General features: G+C 42.1%; 1 protein-coding gene across 1 annotated transcript in view; it reads right to left on the bottom strand.

Moving 5' to 3' along the window:
* The window catches only part of LOC122800225 (ubiquitin carboxyl-terminal hydrolase 36-like), a 1,786,736-nt gene that overhangs the window by 1,048,877 nt on the left and 720,265 nt on the right, over nt 1–17,594 (bottom strand). Inside the window, exon 10 of the mRNA XM_044069718.1 lies at nt 16,788–16,928. Within this exon, the coding sequence (XP_043925653.1) occupies nt 16,788–16,928 (141 nt within the window). The remainder of the gene's footprint in view (nt 1–16,787; nt 16,929–17,594) is intronic.

Below are 17,594 nucleotides of genomic sequence, written 5' to 3'. Positions count from 1 at the left end.
ATCCCAAAGCCTGTAGCAACTGAATGACATAGTCCAAGTTTTTTATCAATGCTTGTTTGCTGTCTGCTTGTATGAGGCGGTCGTCCAGGTAAGGGTATATTTGAATCCCCTGGAGTCTGCAATGTGCAACTACTGATGCCAGGCATTTCGTGAATTCTCTGGGCACAGTAGATAAGCCAAACGGCAATGCTGAGAATTGATAATGCTCTGTTCCTGCAAGAAATCTGAGGTATCTTCTGCAGCTGTGTCTGATTGGGACATGCAGGTATGCCTCCTTGAGGTCCAGAGTAACCAGCCAAGACCCCTTGCCCAGCATGGGAAGGAGTTGCTGTAACGTCAGCATTTTGAATTTTGGCAAAATGAGAAAGGTGTTTAGAACAGACAAGTCCAGTATAGGCCTCCATTGCTTTTCTTTTCTTGGAACAAGGAACAGTCTTGAATAGAATCCCTGGCCTTGTTCCTGAGGAGGAACTTTTTCTATAGCTTTTATTTGTAACAGCTTTGCAACTTGTAAGAGAGCCTCTGCCCTTTGATTTTGTGGCAGGTTTGGCATGCCTTGTCTCGTTGGTAAGGTGTGGAAGTGGAACCTGTAACCTCTGTCTATTATGTCCAGAATCCATTTGTTCTTGGTTAAAATGTGCCAGTTCTTTGAGAATAAGGATAATTTTCCGCCTAGAGGAGCTTCTCTTTGAGCCTTGGTAGGCGGAGTGATAGTCAAGTCATTGTGATTGTCCCTGTGGTGCAGGTGAACTCCCTGCGCCACTTCTTTGATTTGGTGGTTGCCATTGGCGGCCTCTGTAGGAGCCTCGGTATTGCCCTCTACCTTGAGCACGCCTGTTCTTTCCCCTTTGAAACTTGTCTGAGTCTGGAAAGGACCAATTCTTAGAAGGCCAATTCCTACTGAATCTGGGAGACTAAACCTGGAGGAAATCCTTGACAGTCTGTACTGATTTTGCCTCTTCCTCAATAGACTAAAACACATCCTGTGCATTAGCACCAAAAAGCTTCTGTTTTTCCAGAGGTGCATCCAGGAGCTTAACTTTAACATGGTCTGGCAGTGGCTGTTCTTTCAACCAAGCATGTCTACGTGTAACGGCCCCTGTCATGGCTACCCTACATGAAGCTTCCAATGCATCATAACCACACTGTAGAAAATGATTGCTAACCTGCTGAGTGTTATGAACCAAATCCTGCAATGCCTTTCTATCTATAGGCTCAGGAGAGGCTAACTTTTTCTGCAAATCATCCATTAAGTAATCCTGGTACTGAAACATATGAAAAAGACAGTTAAGTGACCTCATGGCAAGGGTGGAAGAGGTATAAACTTTTTTGCCCCATCTCTCCAGGGACCTAGCTTCCCTGTCAGCGGGCAGAGGGTTTTTTGCCGAGGAAGAAGCCACTGCCCTGGGGCCCTGTGAAATAGTCTCTAAATCCACAGAGTGGGCCTTAAAAAGATGCTTATGGGTTTCAGGGACCCTGTAATATCTGTCAGGTTTGACAGGAGCAAGAGGGAGAGAATCAGGTGAAGCACTGGAGTCTGAGTATACATCATCAAGGACATCCAACACTGGAGGAATAGCTAAAGGTCTGTGTTGGGGTAGCTTAAGGAAGGTACGTAGCCTTTTCCTGGAGTCAGAGAATTCCTGACCCTGCCACTGAAAATGTTCTCTCATGGAGTGGAGAACTTCACCAAAAGAAATATCCTCTGGAGGGGAGGCAGAGGGAATTGAATCCTCAGCATCCGAGTCCTCATAGGCCTGGAAGGATTCTTCCTGGGTATCTGAGTGCTCTGAATCCCCAGAGGCTTCATCTGAGGAAAGGGTGTCTGTCTGCTCAGTTCTAGGCCTTTTATCTGCAGGCGGCTGAGAACCTCTGTCTGGGTGCGGCTGAGAACCTCTGATAAGAGAGATTAAATCTGCAGCAAGAGTCATGATCTGTCTATCAGAAGAGGGGCCCTGAGCAGTAGGCTTAGGGTGGGCCTTGGCCTGGCTGGCAGCCTTAGCACGTGCAAAGGCCTTGATGGACATGGATACCGGAGGCCTAGCTGCCCCACGTGCAGGGGTAACCTTGTCCACAGGAATGGTGTCGGGTAAATCCAGAGCTTCGGATTCTGGAGGAAAATCAACAACTGCCACCGGTGAAATCTCCGGGACCGAAGAACGCGTTAAAGCTGTGTCGTCGGCCTGGGGCGGTAGAATTACCGCTTCCGAAGGGACCGAAGCACTCGCGGAGGGCTTAGGTGTGGTATCGGTGGAAGACGCGGGCCGAGGATGTCGGTGCTGGTCCTTGCGTTTTTTGGTAGATTGTGCTGTCGGTTGTTCCGACGGCATGATGTAAGCAAAAATTCACCAAAAAAGTCTTCGGCAAATTCTGCCCGGCGCCTGAGTGTGCGCTTATTAAAGCAAGCACAGGCAGCACAGGCCGAGACGTCGTGGTCTGGGCCCAGGCAAGGAAGGCAGTAAGAATGGAAGTCCTTATGAGGTATTTGTTTACCACAAGACAAACAATTATTAACTTTTTCAATTTTTTCTGACATCGGCTGAGGCAAGAAAAAATGTTCCCCAACGGGGTACTTAGCTTTTAGATGACTTCGGTAACTGAAAACACAGGAGTTGACCGACCGGCACTTGCGAACTGCTTCTGCTTCGGGCACCGCGCGGCAAGAAAGACTTAAGAAGATGGCGTCGGCAGATGCCTTTATACTCCAGCCGCTCTGACGTCGGGGAGGAGGCGACATCAGCCAACGCCGGACCCAGACTTTGGAATCCGGCCGACCGAAGGGCTGCCTGAGGCAGGACAACCCATATGTCAGGACTGCAGTTGCATTCTTGAAGGACATCAGCAAGGTAACGAACATAGTGAAAAAAACATTAAAGAGTGAAGTAATTAAACTAAGCTAAACAACTATTTTAATCTCAAAAAAGGAAGCAGACTATTAAATTTAGAAGGAAATTAGACGATTTAAAGAAAACCACTTAGCCAGAGCCAGTGTGAAGCACCTAATCTGTTTAGTGGCAATCGAGATCTAGGGAGTTCCTTAAGGTATCATGTAATAGGGCGTAAGCCTCGAGCTTTTGTAAATGGCCGAGTCAGAACAGAGGACCAGTTCCAAACCCAACCAGTAGAAAATGAAGGTGACATAGGACAACATCACATTAAAAGTTTTCCCTAACGGGGTACTTATCTTTACACATCTTGAAGACAACAGAGAGAAGTGACTGATCTGACGTTCAACTGTGGCAGAGAAGTTCTGGGATCTGTGCGTGCAGACGTCACATTTAAGGCCCCTGGTTTATGGTCCTGCGTGTGACGTCCCACACACTACCACCAACCAGGCATAAGCTTTTGCATAGGAGCCACCGTTCGGGTAACCCTGAGGTGGAGAATCCCACAGTCAGAATACTGCAATATGGGAATAGGAGGACATCTTTCACTGTTGCAACACTGATCAATATGAACACTATTAAACAGTTTTGCTGGCTCCCTTATTCAGGAGTGGAAGCATGTTTTCTACTCAGGGCTGTAAGACCTTACCGGAGACTGGGATTAAACTCCTGTACCATGTATTGTGCATAACAACTTTTAACAATGGATATTAGGGTGGGATAGGAGCAGGGTATAAGAAAAAAGTGGGTTCAGGCACCTAGGCAGCGAGACATTTACCCTGTGGTACATTTGACTGGCGACAAATGGCTGAAATTACATTCAGCTGCAGAGAAATATGGCTGTTTGCAAATTCCCTGTGGGCAAAGAGAAGAATGTGTTGCCATACCTACAACTTCAATAACCAAATGCACAGGGGGAAAACAACGTCTATGGTCCCCAAGGGAACATGAGACAGCAGGCAATTTGGCAGGCATAAGCAGCAGGCTGGCCAGAGGGCATGTCAGTGGCAGTAAAAATGCAGTGCACAATGGGCAGTGCCTTTATAATCAGTGTGTGTGGACCACTACCCTCTCAGTGTCTAGGGAACATTACCTAAAATGCATACTAGAGCATAAATGTGACTACAGAACCAGGCAGGATTTTCTGCATGCTGTAGCACACTTCTACATGACTTAGTCACACAAGTATGCACTGTACACTAAGCACAACAATCATTACTTCTTCTGCCTCCATGCATTTGGTTATTAAAGCTGTGGGCATGGCAGTATATGCTTCTCTTTCCCCACAGGGAATTTACAAACAGCCATATTTCCCTGCAGCTGAATGTCACTTCAGCCATGTGTCCCCAGCCAAAATGTACCACAGGGAAATGTTTCGCTGCCTAGGCGCCTGAACCCGAAAAAAGTACTTCAATGATGTCACTGCGACACTATGTTGGGTCATCCTTATCTCCTCCCTATACACTTAGGTCCAAGAGGAGTTACAGCTGCTATGGATGTTTAATCAGAAGACAAAGAAGGGGCTCCAAAAGATGCAAAAAATATTTTCAGCAACGGCTAGAACAACACCTTTCAGATAAGGATTTGGAGTGGCATATTTCTGAGTAAAGACCTCAGATGCAGCATTACCAATGTCTTCAATAGAGATTTTCTGTGAATACTGATAAGAAAACTTTTCTGAGATTTCTCACTTGTTTACCTTTATTCTTTAGTGTTTTGTACTTGTGTTTAGTGATATTTAAGCTGTAATGGCAACAGCTTTTTTTTTTTTTTTTTTAAAGGGAAGCCATTTCACTGACAAAATCAATGAGTGAAACATTAATCTATCACAAGTTTTAAGATAGGACATCATGATTAACTGATTAAAACATCTTGAAAAATTTTTTACATGGTCCCGACTTGAACGCATGAATTCTCACATATACTCGTGATCCTGGAAAGTGAAGGTGGGGAGCAATTACTACACTAAAATAACTTGTGAGGGTTCCTCTGTTTTAACACTCTTTACAGATCTTGAAACATCACAATTACCACAAAGAACACATGAAAGTTTTTTAAAAAACAACATTTGTTACACCATGTTTACAAGCCACTAATTACTTATTTTATTAGAGAAAAACCCAACAACTTTCTTCTCGATTTGGTGCCATTACAACACACAATTATATCTTATTAGCATCCTTCTTTCAAGACATTTACTCATGAGCTAACATAAGGCTTATAAGCTCATTTTATTTATACTAATTGCTTCTTGGACCCAAAACTGAAAGATAAATGAATGTACATTACCAAAGAGCAATGAGAAAGAAGTATCATCCTCTATTCCATCATTCTCCATTCATTCCATAACGCCTTTAATTCTGATAAAAAAAATTTCTGCATATTTCCCAATATACGTTATACTGTTACCCTCATTAAAACTGATTAATGTATTTATATATGAGAAATAGCAATATAAGTTTTGCCTTAAACTTCAGGGTAGCCATCTTTAAGTGTTATAGTATATGTACATATACACACTAGTACTATGACAAAATTCCAATTTATGGTAAGCTTCCATTACTCTCTATTTTAAAACAATATACTACTGCTCACAATGGATGCCCATCTACAACACAATAATAGCCTTATACTATATTCAAAATGTACCTTTATTTCTCCAAAACTACTATTCCATTACTAAACACAAATCTGTTATATGCCACAATAAAAAGGTTTAGTACACTACACAGATAAATAGAAGTTATGTACTTAGCATAACTTGGCATTTGTGTTGCCCATTTTCATTCTTCTTCACTGTTGGGTCTTCGGATCCGACTCAGCCATACTCACAAGCCTTTAGGATCGGAGTCTTGAGCTCCTCCCTTTCCCATAATGCATCATAACTTCCCTAACTCCTCAAATTGAGTTTGCTGCCCTAACAGGTAATATTACCAAGAAAAACTAGAACAGATCAAGAGTTTCTGGGGCCCAAGCCATGCATTTATGGGGTCCAAGTTCCTCTAGGTAACTTCTTGATGTTCTTTTTTTTATTCTTCATCACTGCTGGGTCAGTCCCCAGCTACTTAACTCCTGGTTGGCCCTTAAGCAAGGATATGTCAGAGCATTGTCGAGCCGAACGATACGCTGCTTTTGGAGACAGTGTCCAATTTACAATGCGAAACAAATGTAGGAGTCTTAGCCCAAGTGGCTGCAGCACATATTTCATCAATAGATGTTCTGGCAGAAAAAGCTGAAGAAGTGGCCATGGCTCTAGTCAAATGAACTTTAGGTGGATGAAGCAAATTCAACCCCTTTTTGGGAATAAATGATAGAAATGCAATCTGTTATCTATTTAGTCAGGGTAACCTTGGATAGAGTTTGTCCCAAATGATTAATATATACATATTTTTTTATTTTACATTTGTTTACCGGGAAAGTCCGACTTGGAACAAAGTCAATTTTCAGCGGAGGCCCGGGGAGAAACACTCCAGATGCATGTCTTTGTAATGTGGGAGGAAACTGGAGCACCTGGTGGAAACCCGCAAGAACCCAGGGAGGATATGCAGACTTCACACAGAAGGCACCTCAGCCAAGAATCAAACTGGAGAACCTCTTGTTGTGAGGCGACAATGGTACCACTGTGCCGGCGAATAGAAAAAGATACAAAGAGTTGATCATATTTTCTGTGCTTCTTTGTCCTGTGCAGATAGAAATGCAACTATGAACATCGAGATGATGTAACATATATTCTCCTTTGTTTGAATAATTTGGAAAAAAGACAGGCAACTGAATGGACTGGTTAACATTGGATTCTGGTGCAACTTTAGGCAAAAAGGATGGATTAGTTTTCAGGGAAACTCTGTTTATGAAAAAATGATACAAGGAGGTTTGGCTGACAAGGCTTATAGTTCAGATACTCTTCCCAACTAATGTGATGGCTACCAAGAATACCATCTTCCATGAAAGAAATTTCAAATCAAAACTATCGGCTGGTTGAAAAAGCTTCAGAGTGAGGCCTTGAAGGACAATTTTCAGGTCCCAAGGGGGAGAAGGATCTGTTATTGGGGGCCTTAGCAGAAAAAAAACCCTCAAAGGCTTTGCATGACTGATGTGGAAATATAGGAAGATCCCTTTCCTGAATGAAAATTATAAATGGCAGCCAGTGGTAACCTAATGGTACAGAAACTAATGGTACAGAAACTGCTGCTGTCATGAAAAACTGAACTCAGAAAAAGGAGTATAGTTGATGTAGGAGATGTAAACAGATCAATATTCTCCTCTGAATCCCAAGTCTTAAATCTCCTCCACTTACTGTTATAGACCTTTTTTGTGGAAGCTTTTTATTACTACGCCTCAAACTGGCAAAGCTAGCCTAGACTTTCTTATAATCACTGGAAGTGGAGAAACCATACAGTTAACTTGAGTATGTGGAGACTGGGTTTTCGAATCTCTGATGTATGGGAGATAAAGTCCTGACTGGGATCCAGTATCCATGGAAGATACTTCAGGTGAGATCACAGGAAAAGGAACCATACCTGACAAGGCCAGAAGCGGGCAATGAGGATCACTGAGCACTTCAGCCTGCTACGGCTGGAAGAGATCATCCATTCCCAAACTCTCATGGCCTCTCTGCATAATGGGTAGCTGGGCTCCTCCTTGTTTGTTTATATACCAGACCACCGACATGTTGTCTGTATGAACTGACAGCCCCTAGAGGGAGAAGGTCTTGAAAGGCTTACAAGGCTAGAAGGACTGATTCATCTCTAGGACATTAACATGCAGCTTTGTCTCATGCTGGACCACATGCCTTGGACCATCTTTCCCTGATAATGCCCTCCCCACCCCAATATGGAAGCATCCATGATTACTGTGGCTATTGGAGTGGGAAGAGAAAACAACCTGTGCAATGATAGGTTGTTTGACTGCATCCACCTCAGATGATTCCTTTTGCAGATCAGAGTTAGATGGATAGCAGCAGACAAGGGCTGGTACAGAATGGATCACTCAACAGGCAGGGTCCATTGTAGGACTTGCATAAAGTATCTTACTAAGGGTACAAGAATGATAGCTGCTGACACAGAACCTAGCACTCTGAGAACTGTGTTGGAGGGGATGTAAGATGCAATAAGTCCTAAACTTGCTGTCTCAGAAAAGTTATGCGATGCAGGAGTAGGAAAGCTACTTGAGTGGAAGTGTTCAGCTGCATTCCTATAAACTCTAGATTCTGCACTGGAATCAGGTTTGATTTTTTCAAGTTTATTGAAATGCCCGGGGAACTGAAGATCGGTGGCAGGTAATCCCTGGATTGAATCAGTCGATGCCCTGTTAGTGTAGTAAGGAGACAATCATCTAAATACAGAAACACCTGGAAGCCTTTCAGCCTCAAGTGAGCTGCAACAACTGCCATACACTTGGTAAACACCCGGGTGGGGGTGGGGGGCTGTGGTGAGACCAAAAGGCAGCGCTCTGAAATGGTAATGACTGGCCCCAATCGAAAGCATAAATGTCTCCTGCAGCATTTCTTTATTTTGATATGACAATATGCATCCTGGAGATCTATCGAGTACATCCAATCATCCTTGCATAGAAGCAGTAGAATGGACTGAACTGTAACCATTTAGAACTTCAAATTCTTGACATACAGGCTGAGGTTGCGGAGATCCAGTATTGGTCTTAGGTCTCCCGTTTTCTTTGGCATCAAAATGAAGAATAAGTTCCGTACCCTATTTGTACTGCCGGGACTTCTTGGATAACGCCTTTCACTAGAGGTTTTTGAACTTCATGAAAAGAGCGGATTCCCTCTGATGGGGTGCCACATGAGGGAGTAACCTTCTGGGACTTGGAGATGAAGGGGAACTGGGGAATGTAATAACTTTTGGATATTATTTTTAGCACCCAGTGGTTTGTGATGTTTATCCAGGCATCTAGGTGCAGGAATAGATGTCCCCCGACTGCCTTCAGGGGTGGGCAGTTAGGTAAGCACTGCAGGAATGTTGATGGGGCTTACTGGTTTAATGGTTCCCTAAAGCCCTGATTCTGTGGACCCCACCCCCTGCCTCTGGTGCGACATCTACTGTTGAAACCACCTCCTCTGCCCCTGGAAGAGGTATCCCGCATGAATCCTTGATAGGACCTTGAGATTTTCTGAACAAAAGCTTCTTCCCACCCCCTTTTGATTTTTTGAAAAAGTCCCTTGGAGGAAAGAAAACTTGATACCTACGGCAGACAAGGTCTTTCCATCTTTCTCACGGTGGGTGTTTCTCTCACCGATGGTCCAAACAAGGAGGAACCAAAGGGGGTTTTAATGAACGACGCCTTAAAAGGTTCTGCGAAATCGCAAAGTTGCATCCAGGCATGTCTCCTAATGGCTATACCTGTATGACTGCTCGTGAGGTGCCTTCTACAGACTGCAAGATCAGGCTCATTGAGGAATTTGCCAGAGAAGATAGAGTTGCCAAATGGGGAAAAACCTGTTCAAGGTTTTCCTCTAACAAGGTCTCTTTCAGAAGGTTGGTTAGCTCCCTAACTAAGATCTCTCTGTAGACATGTAAAATGTGCCAAGTAGTTTAATGCTCTCAATGCGAAAGTAGCTAAGGCATACACTCACTTTCTGTATCTGTCCAAGGACCAAGACTCCTTGTTCGGGGGATGAATAGAACAGCTCTCTTCAGCAAGCTCTTTTTTGTAGCTGCTGACACCACAATGGCATCAACTGGAATGAACACCTTTGTACCAATATAAACAATCAGGAGGAGGACTTGAGAATTTATCAGGATACATCGAGTGTCCGGTTCCTTCCACACCTGGCAGGAAACTAGATCAATGAGTTCATCCTCCAGGGGAGTCACCTAGGTCTTAGATGGGCCAGCCCTGAAAGCCTCCAGAAACACAGACTCCTTGAAAGAAGGATTTTGGGAGGACCAGCCACCTTTTTCCCTCAAGGAGTTCAAGGACGTCTCCAAAAGAGATGTCGTCCACTGGAGAGCTGGGGACCTTTCTTCATCAAAATCAGTCTCCTCGGTTAAGGACTCCAAGGGATAGTCCACAAGCCTCCTTTAACACATTTTCTTCTGATGAAACTCCTCTGTGGAATGGTCAGGGGAAGAATCAGAAGCAGCAGGGAAGTGGTCTGAAGGCTTACCTGGGGGGGGGGGGCTAACCCAATGGCAGGATGGATGGAATCAAAGCTCAGATGAGATGACAACTGGGTAGGATCTGGAGGATGAGGAATTATCATCTTTTGGTCTAGGGAAAGCCCTGTCTGTTACCCAGAAGGCTGACATGCTAGGGGAAACTCTCCTCTCCTCCCTCAGAGCTAAAGCCACTGGAGGAAAAAGAGCAGAGCCCACCCCAGAACCGAAGCCTCAGGACAGAGTCAGACCCGAGCTGTTGAAGGCAGAGGCCCCTAGAGGGATGGACGGATCCGACCAGGTTGTGACCGAAGCCATCCACCAGAAGCCAGCGCCGACATTTAAGATCGGAGGCTCACTCCAGTCCAAAGGTACCGGAACAGAGTAGATTCAGGAAATAGAGTCAAAGAAAGACATTTTGGGACCCGATGGCAACTCTCTCAGGGAAACCGGATCCTGGAATCCCGAGACTGTGGGTTGAATCGGAAGAGGAGCTTGTAGCACGGGCATTGGAGCACATACATATCCAGAATGGGATGGAGGGGGCAAAAATCTCATCTAGACCTCAGCTTTGAGAAAGCTTCTCATCATCCTGTCCATCTTTGATTGAGAAAAATTATGAGAAGACCTAGAGGATACTGATGAATGTTTAGCATTAGCTGATGGTGTAATCCGGGAAGTCAGAGCTGGAGACGCTGACAAGACCGCAGATCTGAAGGCTTCAGATCAGAGGGAGGCTCGACTAGGGAAGAGCGCTGTATCAGTGTAATACCTGTTGGATCTGAGATTGCATTGGGATCTGAAGTGTTGGGTCTGAAGACTATCGGATCCAAGGGGCAGACTTGTCTGCTGGTCTGGCAACTGTCGGCTCTGAAGAGACTCTTGTATCCGAGGATGATCTGGTCTGCATTGGATTCAAAGATGATGGATCCGACACTTTATGTCTTTTTTTTTAGCTTGAGAAGGCGAAGACCCTAGGGAAGGTGAAAGGGCTTGCTTCTTGAGCTCTTTTGAGTTCGAAGGCTTGGCGGGGGGGATTGAGTTCCAGAGGAAGTTAATAGATCTCTCAAAATTAACTTATTCCTCTCATCAGAAAGGGCATGAGGATTGAATGCCTCACATATGTCACATTCAGCATTCAAGTGCCCTGGCCCAAAACAATACACACTCCTCTTGTGGGCATCGGAGTTTGGCATTTTGTGCCCACAAGAGGTGCATCTTTTGAAACCTGTTGGTTTCTCAGCCATAATTAGGCCAACATATACGCTACACACACACACAAAACTGGGGACTTTAGAACAAACATCTAAACTAATGAAGACTAACAGTATAGTTCTACATATAGGTATATATTATAATTATGTTTAAAGCAGAGAGGAAAGTAAAAGGAGGAGGCAAGGGGGAGGGGATCTTAACTCCAATGGTTAAGTTGGGAAGGGAGGTGCAGAAAGAAAAGAACGATCAGATAAGACAAAAAAAATATTATATTTTGGTTAAAGAATTAGAAGTAAGGCAAAAAGCAAGATTATGAAAATAACTCACAACCCTTACAACAAGATTGAGACTAGCGGACCACATCTGTGCTGGATGGCGTAAACGAGACTGGAGGAAGGTATGATGCATTATGGGAAAGGGAGGAGCTCGAGACTCGGATCCTAAAGTCTTGTAAATGCAGCCGATTTGGATCCAAAGTCGAATCTGAAGACCTAACAGTGAGGAAGAATGAAAAGAACATCAGATAGGTTTTCAACATCCCAGCTTAGCTTTCTTTTCTTAATTACTGTTATAAATCATCCTGAAATGAACTTGAAATCAAACTGAACCCAATATTCTACAAATTACAGATCACACTGAAATAAATCTGAAATTAAACAGAATCCAATATTCTGTACATTAAGTATAGACCATCAAGGTAACCATGAAGATTAAAGTATGGCACCTCTGCTCCTCTTCATATAATGCCCACCACGTATGCTGTTACTCCATAGAAAATATTTAAATATTTTCTTACAATATATATGCTATTACAACACTTACCAAGTATACAGAGATACTCATCCTATAGACCAACAGAATGAATAGTTAATACAACATACATCACCCCCTTCAATTTTAGTGAGCAGCCTGTTTCTTGCTTACATATACATTCTCAGTTTAACCATGCTGTGATGTCTCTTCTCTGGGCCAGTAATCAAGGAGCCTCAATCCTCATCACTGACACCTGTGAAGGGCATTCACTTTGAACAAAAATAGATACACACAGTATTTTCAGATGCAGCACTCTGCACAATTTCCCTTAAGAGGACAGAGGGAACATACTAGGTCCTAGGGCTGGGTTTCCCTCTCTCTCCAGGCCCCAACCAGTGTTCTGTGTCCCTGCTTCAAGTAGCTGACACACATACTCTGAGATCTGATTTTCACACACAGACACACACACCTGGGAAAGGCTGGCACAGATCTGACAACTATGCCCACACTGCCCAGACTATAAGATAGGTACTGCCACCAAAACACTCCAAAGCCAGCTACTCTAAGGCTCGTACAAGGGTACCCAATTATACTGAGTAAAATTAATGCTAATACAAATGACAGTGTTTCACCAATGCAGCAATGCTTTCAGGAGCAGCCACAGTGTCACCAAATAAATATAAGTGCTCTCAAAGGTTAAAATATTCTCTAAACCACCAGCCACAATGAAAAGGTTAAATACATTTAATAATAAATAATAAAAGAACATGAAACTACTAAACATCCATTTACAAAGAACACCAGAGTTTCAACCGCAAGAAATAACACAGATGAAAAGATTCACACAGATACAGAAAACAATACTTAACTAATCTCACTACATTTTCCTGACTCAGCTAAAGAATTGCTGTCCCTTAGTTCACTTACTAGAGCAAGGCACGATGAAGTGGATGATTGGTCCTTCTTTGTCAGGTTTCACAAATGATCTGCCCCGAGACTTCTCTCTCTAGTTTTAAAAACATAATTTCAATGTTGGATTAAGAATGACATCACATACATCTGGTCATCTGACTTCTGGTTCCCACACTACCCCTTTTACTAGAAAGTGAACCAGAATCTAGCACGTGTGTCATAATACACACACATGGAGCTTTGATAAGATGTGTTACATCATCTGGAAGTTATAAAACCATTTCAAAAACTTCCACCCTTCCAGGGGTAGCAATTAGTTCACCCCAAAGGAAAATACAGTAGGATTCCTAGTTCTGGTTTTCACAGACATTTTGTCTCTAGCTGCAATCAGAACTGTAAGATACAATCTTTATGGCCTAAACCAGGCAGTTTAACTTCAGACTATTTTTCAAAGTTAGCTGGACTGAGATTAATCTCTTCTCTTCTCTTCCGGTATCCTCTGTTACGATATATTCATTTCAACAGTTACAATACAGTCTGACATACAGCTATATTTCTTTTCTGTCCAGCAGGATCCACTGTTGGCACATATTTAGCACAAGCAGCTTTACAAATACATTTTCAACACAAGCATCTGTACAAATCAGTTTGATATACAAATGACATCTAATTCTTTACAAAACTTCAGCTGGCTATGCTGGCATATGTTACACATTCACTGCCCTAGTTCTCCTGGCATAGCTGTCAATACCTCACATCATCACACATACCACAAATGAAACATTTCTTTACTGTGTTCAACATCAAAGTTCTGCTTCAACCATACCTGTTTGATAATGCACTTTTGTGAACAAACCTAAGTGAAATCTCTTGCACCATTTCTGTCTGGTTGTACTAGATAAGAACATTTTGTCTTCTCCTTCTGACTTAAGTTGCTCCTCAGTTTTTCATCTTCTCCATGCTGAAAATCCCGTGTATTTACAGATCTCATGTATCCAAGGTGTCCATTCCTCTCAGAATGAGAGTAGCAACTTCTTTAGCTTGGCAATTGTGTCTTCAGCATTTACAGATGTCAAGCCTTCCTCTCTCAAACTTTTCAACACAGCTGGGAAATTCAGCCTATATCTTCATCTAAGTCTCTTGCTCTTACTAATACAATCCATAAACTATAGCTCCTGTTTAAAAGCTGTATATGAATAATTATGATACAAATGCACCATTTGACCAGCAAGTGTAAAACTATTTTCTGGCTGCCAAAACTACCACAGTCTTGTGTTTCTTCTCATATGTACACACAAGCAGCATCAAGGCAATCCTGAGTTTGCTATTCTATACGATTTCTCTGATACAGACCATACAAACTAATATACCTTCTTAATTACCAGTGACAATTTCATAAAATCTGCTCATTGCACCATCTTGATTTTCAGAAAATCCTTGAAGTCTTCCCCCCCTTTTGCTTTCCAGTACTCCAATCAATCTCATATTTCCTTCCAGTCTCATTCTTCAATGTGACAAACACCTGTTGCATATATTTCACTTAACCACCTACATTTATATTACTTTGCATTTCAACTACCTGCTGCTGAGTAGCTATCAGAGTGAGCTGGAAATATGAATACCATCAACTTCAAGTAGTTCTAGTCGTTTATGTACTCTTTCAATTTCCAAATATAGGCACAAACCAAAAATTAACTTTTTCTTAAATGTCTTGACTTAACATTCAAATGAATATTTTTTTAAGCAGTGAACACTGCTACAGTGGTCATTCCCTTCTCTCGATTCTCACACACATTTATTCTTCCAAAGTCACTATTTTCAGCAGATTATATTTTGGCAGTCATCACTGCAATATTATAACTTTCCAAACTGCCACTCATATCAAAATTCAATTTATTCCACTAAGCAAGAAAATCATAATCTCATCAAGCACAATGATACTTCCAAAGTTCCCAACATTTTGATAAGACTGAAGACTGTACATTTCTTTTCTGAACACTTTACAAGTTACAATGAGTTGGGATATAACTTCTGCCAGACCACAGAGGTCAACAACTTCCTCACAGCCTGACAAATGTACCTGGGACAGAACTGATTAACTACTCTAGTGAGTCATTCAGCAGCACTATAATAAAATCCTGGGCAAGGATTGCACAGCAGACAAGTTTTAAGTTCTTGTGCAGCACATTTGGTACCTGAAAGTTAAAGGCTTTTCTTTTTCATCATGAAACTGGCAGGGATCAAACAAACAGTTTAACTCAGGACTGCTACAACCATTGCCTCTTTAAATGGGTGATCCTTCCTGAAGGGTAACCTCAAAGAATTATTAACTTGGAGCTCAGGTTTTTACCATTTTCCTGAGACTACATGGCTAATAATGTAGTGTAATACAAAGGTCTCATTAATTATGATACGTATAGCATTCAGAAACTGCTTCTTAGTACCAAAGTAAGAAGCCCAACATTAAGTCTCAAGGGCCAGTGTCTTCACATGCAGGAGTAGGGTTTGTATAAATAAGGAGTAGGGTTTGTATAAATAATAGAAGATTTTCAATCACAATATTCAAGTCCCATGCATTAAATGAAATGCGTCTTGGAGACATCAACTTAAAAATCACCTTCAAGAAATGTTTAACAATATGATGGTCCTTACAACTATACAACACTTGCGCACTCTTACAATGAATCCTTGAGAGAGTGAAGGTGAAAATACCACTTAAAAGCAGGGGGTGCAGCCATAGGCCAGGAAGAGCACTGCTCCTGTGAAAGTAGGTTTTAAAACTGTTATCAATGCAGACCAAGAGAAAAAGGATATATTGTACTAAGTGTGCTCATTTCCTAACTTATTTTGGTCAGGGATATAAGCTATATTATTTTGTATGAAGAATAGAGCAAAGTTAGCTAATATGGGACTGAACGCTCAAGAGATAAAAACACAGTTTCCATTATGGAGGTAATGATTAGACCAAGGAGGGACATTTTCTGATGTAGGTTGCCAAGAGGGCTGGCAAACTAATCATGACGACCAAATTCAAAACGTAACACTGGGACAAGCTATAATTAGACTCTCCCAAAACAGGCTGCAAGCTACTACCCAAAAAATTATGTCACTTCTACAGGATGGCTGTTAATGTGGGCCTGTGGTGCAGACATGATGGAAGCCACAAGGAGATTCAACATAGAAGCTCTGTACACACAGTTCTGGATACTCTGAGAGACATATACCCATTCTGTTCACACTACCTTGTGTGTAATATCAGCTCTCTGCTTGAGTACTTTATTGAAAATAAAACAAGTTCTTTAGTTTCAGAACAAGTCAGTCAAAAGAGAGGCAATCATTCATGACATAAGAACAACAACCAGGTGCTCTGATGCCAAGTTTGATCTCCGTCAAATGCAGGAGAAACAAAAGGATCAAGAATTCAGCAGGCCATCTGAAGAAAGCAGCAAACATGGAAAGTAAATTAAAAATTATAAATGAAAACTGAATACTAATGAGTTGAGGACAAAAGAGGAATGAAAAGCTCCAGAGGCTGTCTTTATTGCGCAGAAGGAAGGAGCCCTAACTGCAATCTGCTTTTAAGTAGCATGCTGGGAGTCTGGGAATGATGGTCTGATGTCTGTTTTGCTTATCTAATGAGGCAGGGGTAGCAGCACCAGACTCTTGCCTCCACTGCCGGGACATAAGATGAGGTTGCCAGAAAGTATTACCTCCAGGAAATGGGAGAAACTCTCCCCATGTGATGATGACAGTGCTAATGGCAGACAGGATGAGAGAACAAATGGGTCAACAGGAAGATGGGGGAGGCTGGGCAGAATTAACTGGTGAAGAAAAAAAAAAGAAAGGAAAAAACAAACATTTCCTAGGATGTGAAATTTTCCATTGACATCATCTCACTGTCAACACTTACCTTGACATAGCAGTAATAATGCCCAGCATGGCAGCTGTACCCAGAGTGCACCAAAACAGCATAAAGTCCATATATTACACTATCACCTGAGTTCTGAGACATATAGGGCCGAATGTTCAGGATTTCAGGATATCCCACATCCTGCAGACAGAAAACAAGTAGATTTATCAAAATCTTTAGCTAATATCACTATGTTAGAAGCCCCTAAGCACAAGTGTGCAATGAGAAACAGTATTTAATTGTTGCATCCTAAAACTAACAATAATATGCAATGAGAAAATATTTATGTTTGCTTACTTATTTCTATCTGTTGAAGTCCAGCTGAACAGATCCCATTTTTAGTGAGAGACCATGAAGAAAATCCACAAACAATAACATACAGTAAAAATACACACAAGAAATTTGCATAAAAGATAATCAAATTCAATATTAGACAACATAAAGGTTGATATATCTCGACTATAGGATTGAAAAGCAAACAAGACATGCTAAAGTAACACAAGCAACAAAGGTTTGGGAACCATCTAGGTCACTGCATGCTTAACTCATCGAAATGGAGCCTCAGAGGTAGGTTATACAAGTGAAGGGGTTATGAGGGTAAAACTCCCTTAAAAAAGTTCATTTTACTGAATATGGGGGTGCTTGATAATTAAACTTCATTTTGGTGAACTACATTATAAAGACCTGTCAATCCAACGGGTTACACTTATGAGGAAAATTATCTATCACATAGGACACATACCTAAAAATAGTGTCATCAGCCACAGTAATAAGTACCCACGGGCTAGGAGAACATCTTTACTCTAG

This window comes from Protopterus annectens, chromosome 4.part0, assembly GCF_019279795.1.
Source record: "Protopterus annectens isolate FY-2018-M chromosome 4.part0, PAN1.0, whole genome shotgun sequence".
In the NCBI taxonomy this organism is placed as follows: Eukaryota; Metazoa; Chordata; order Ceratodontiformes; family Protopteridae; genus Protopterus; species Protopterus annectens.
Note: the sequence above shows the minus strand (reverse complement) of the source record. Positions and strands in the feature narration are given on the sequence as shown.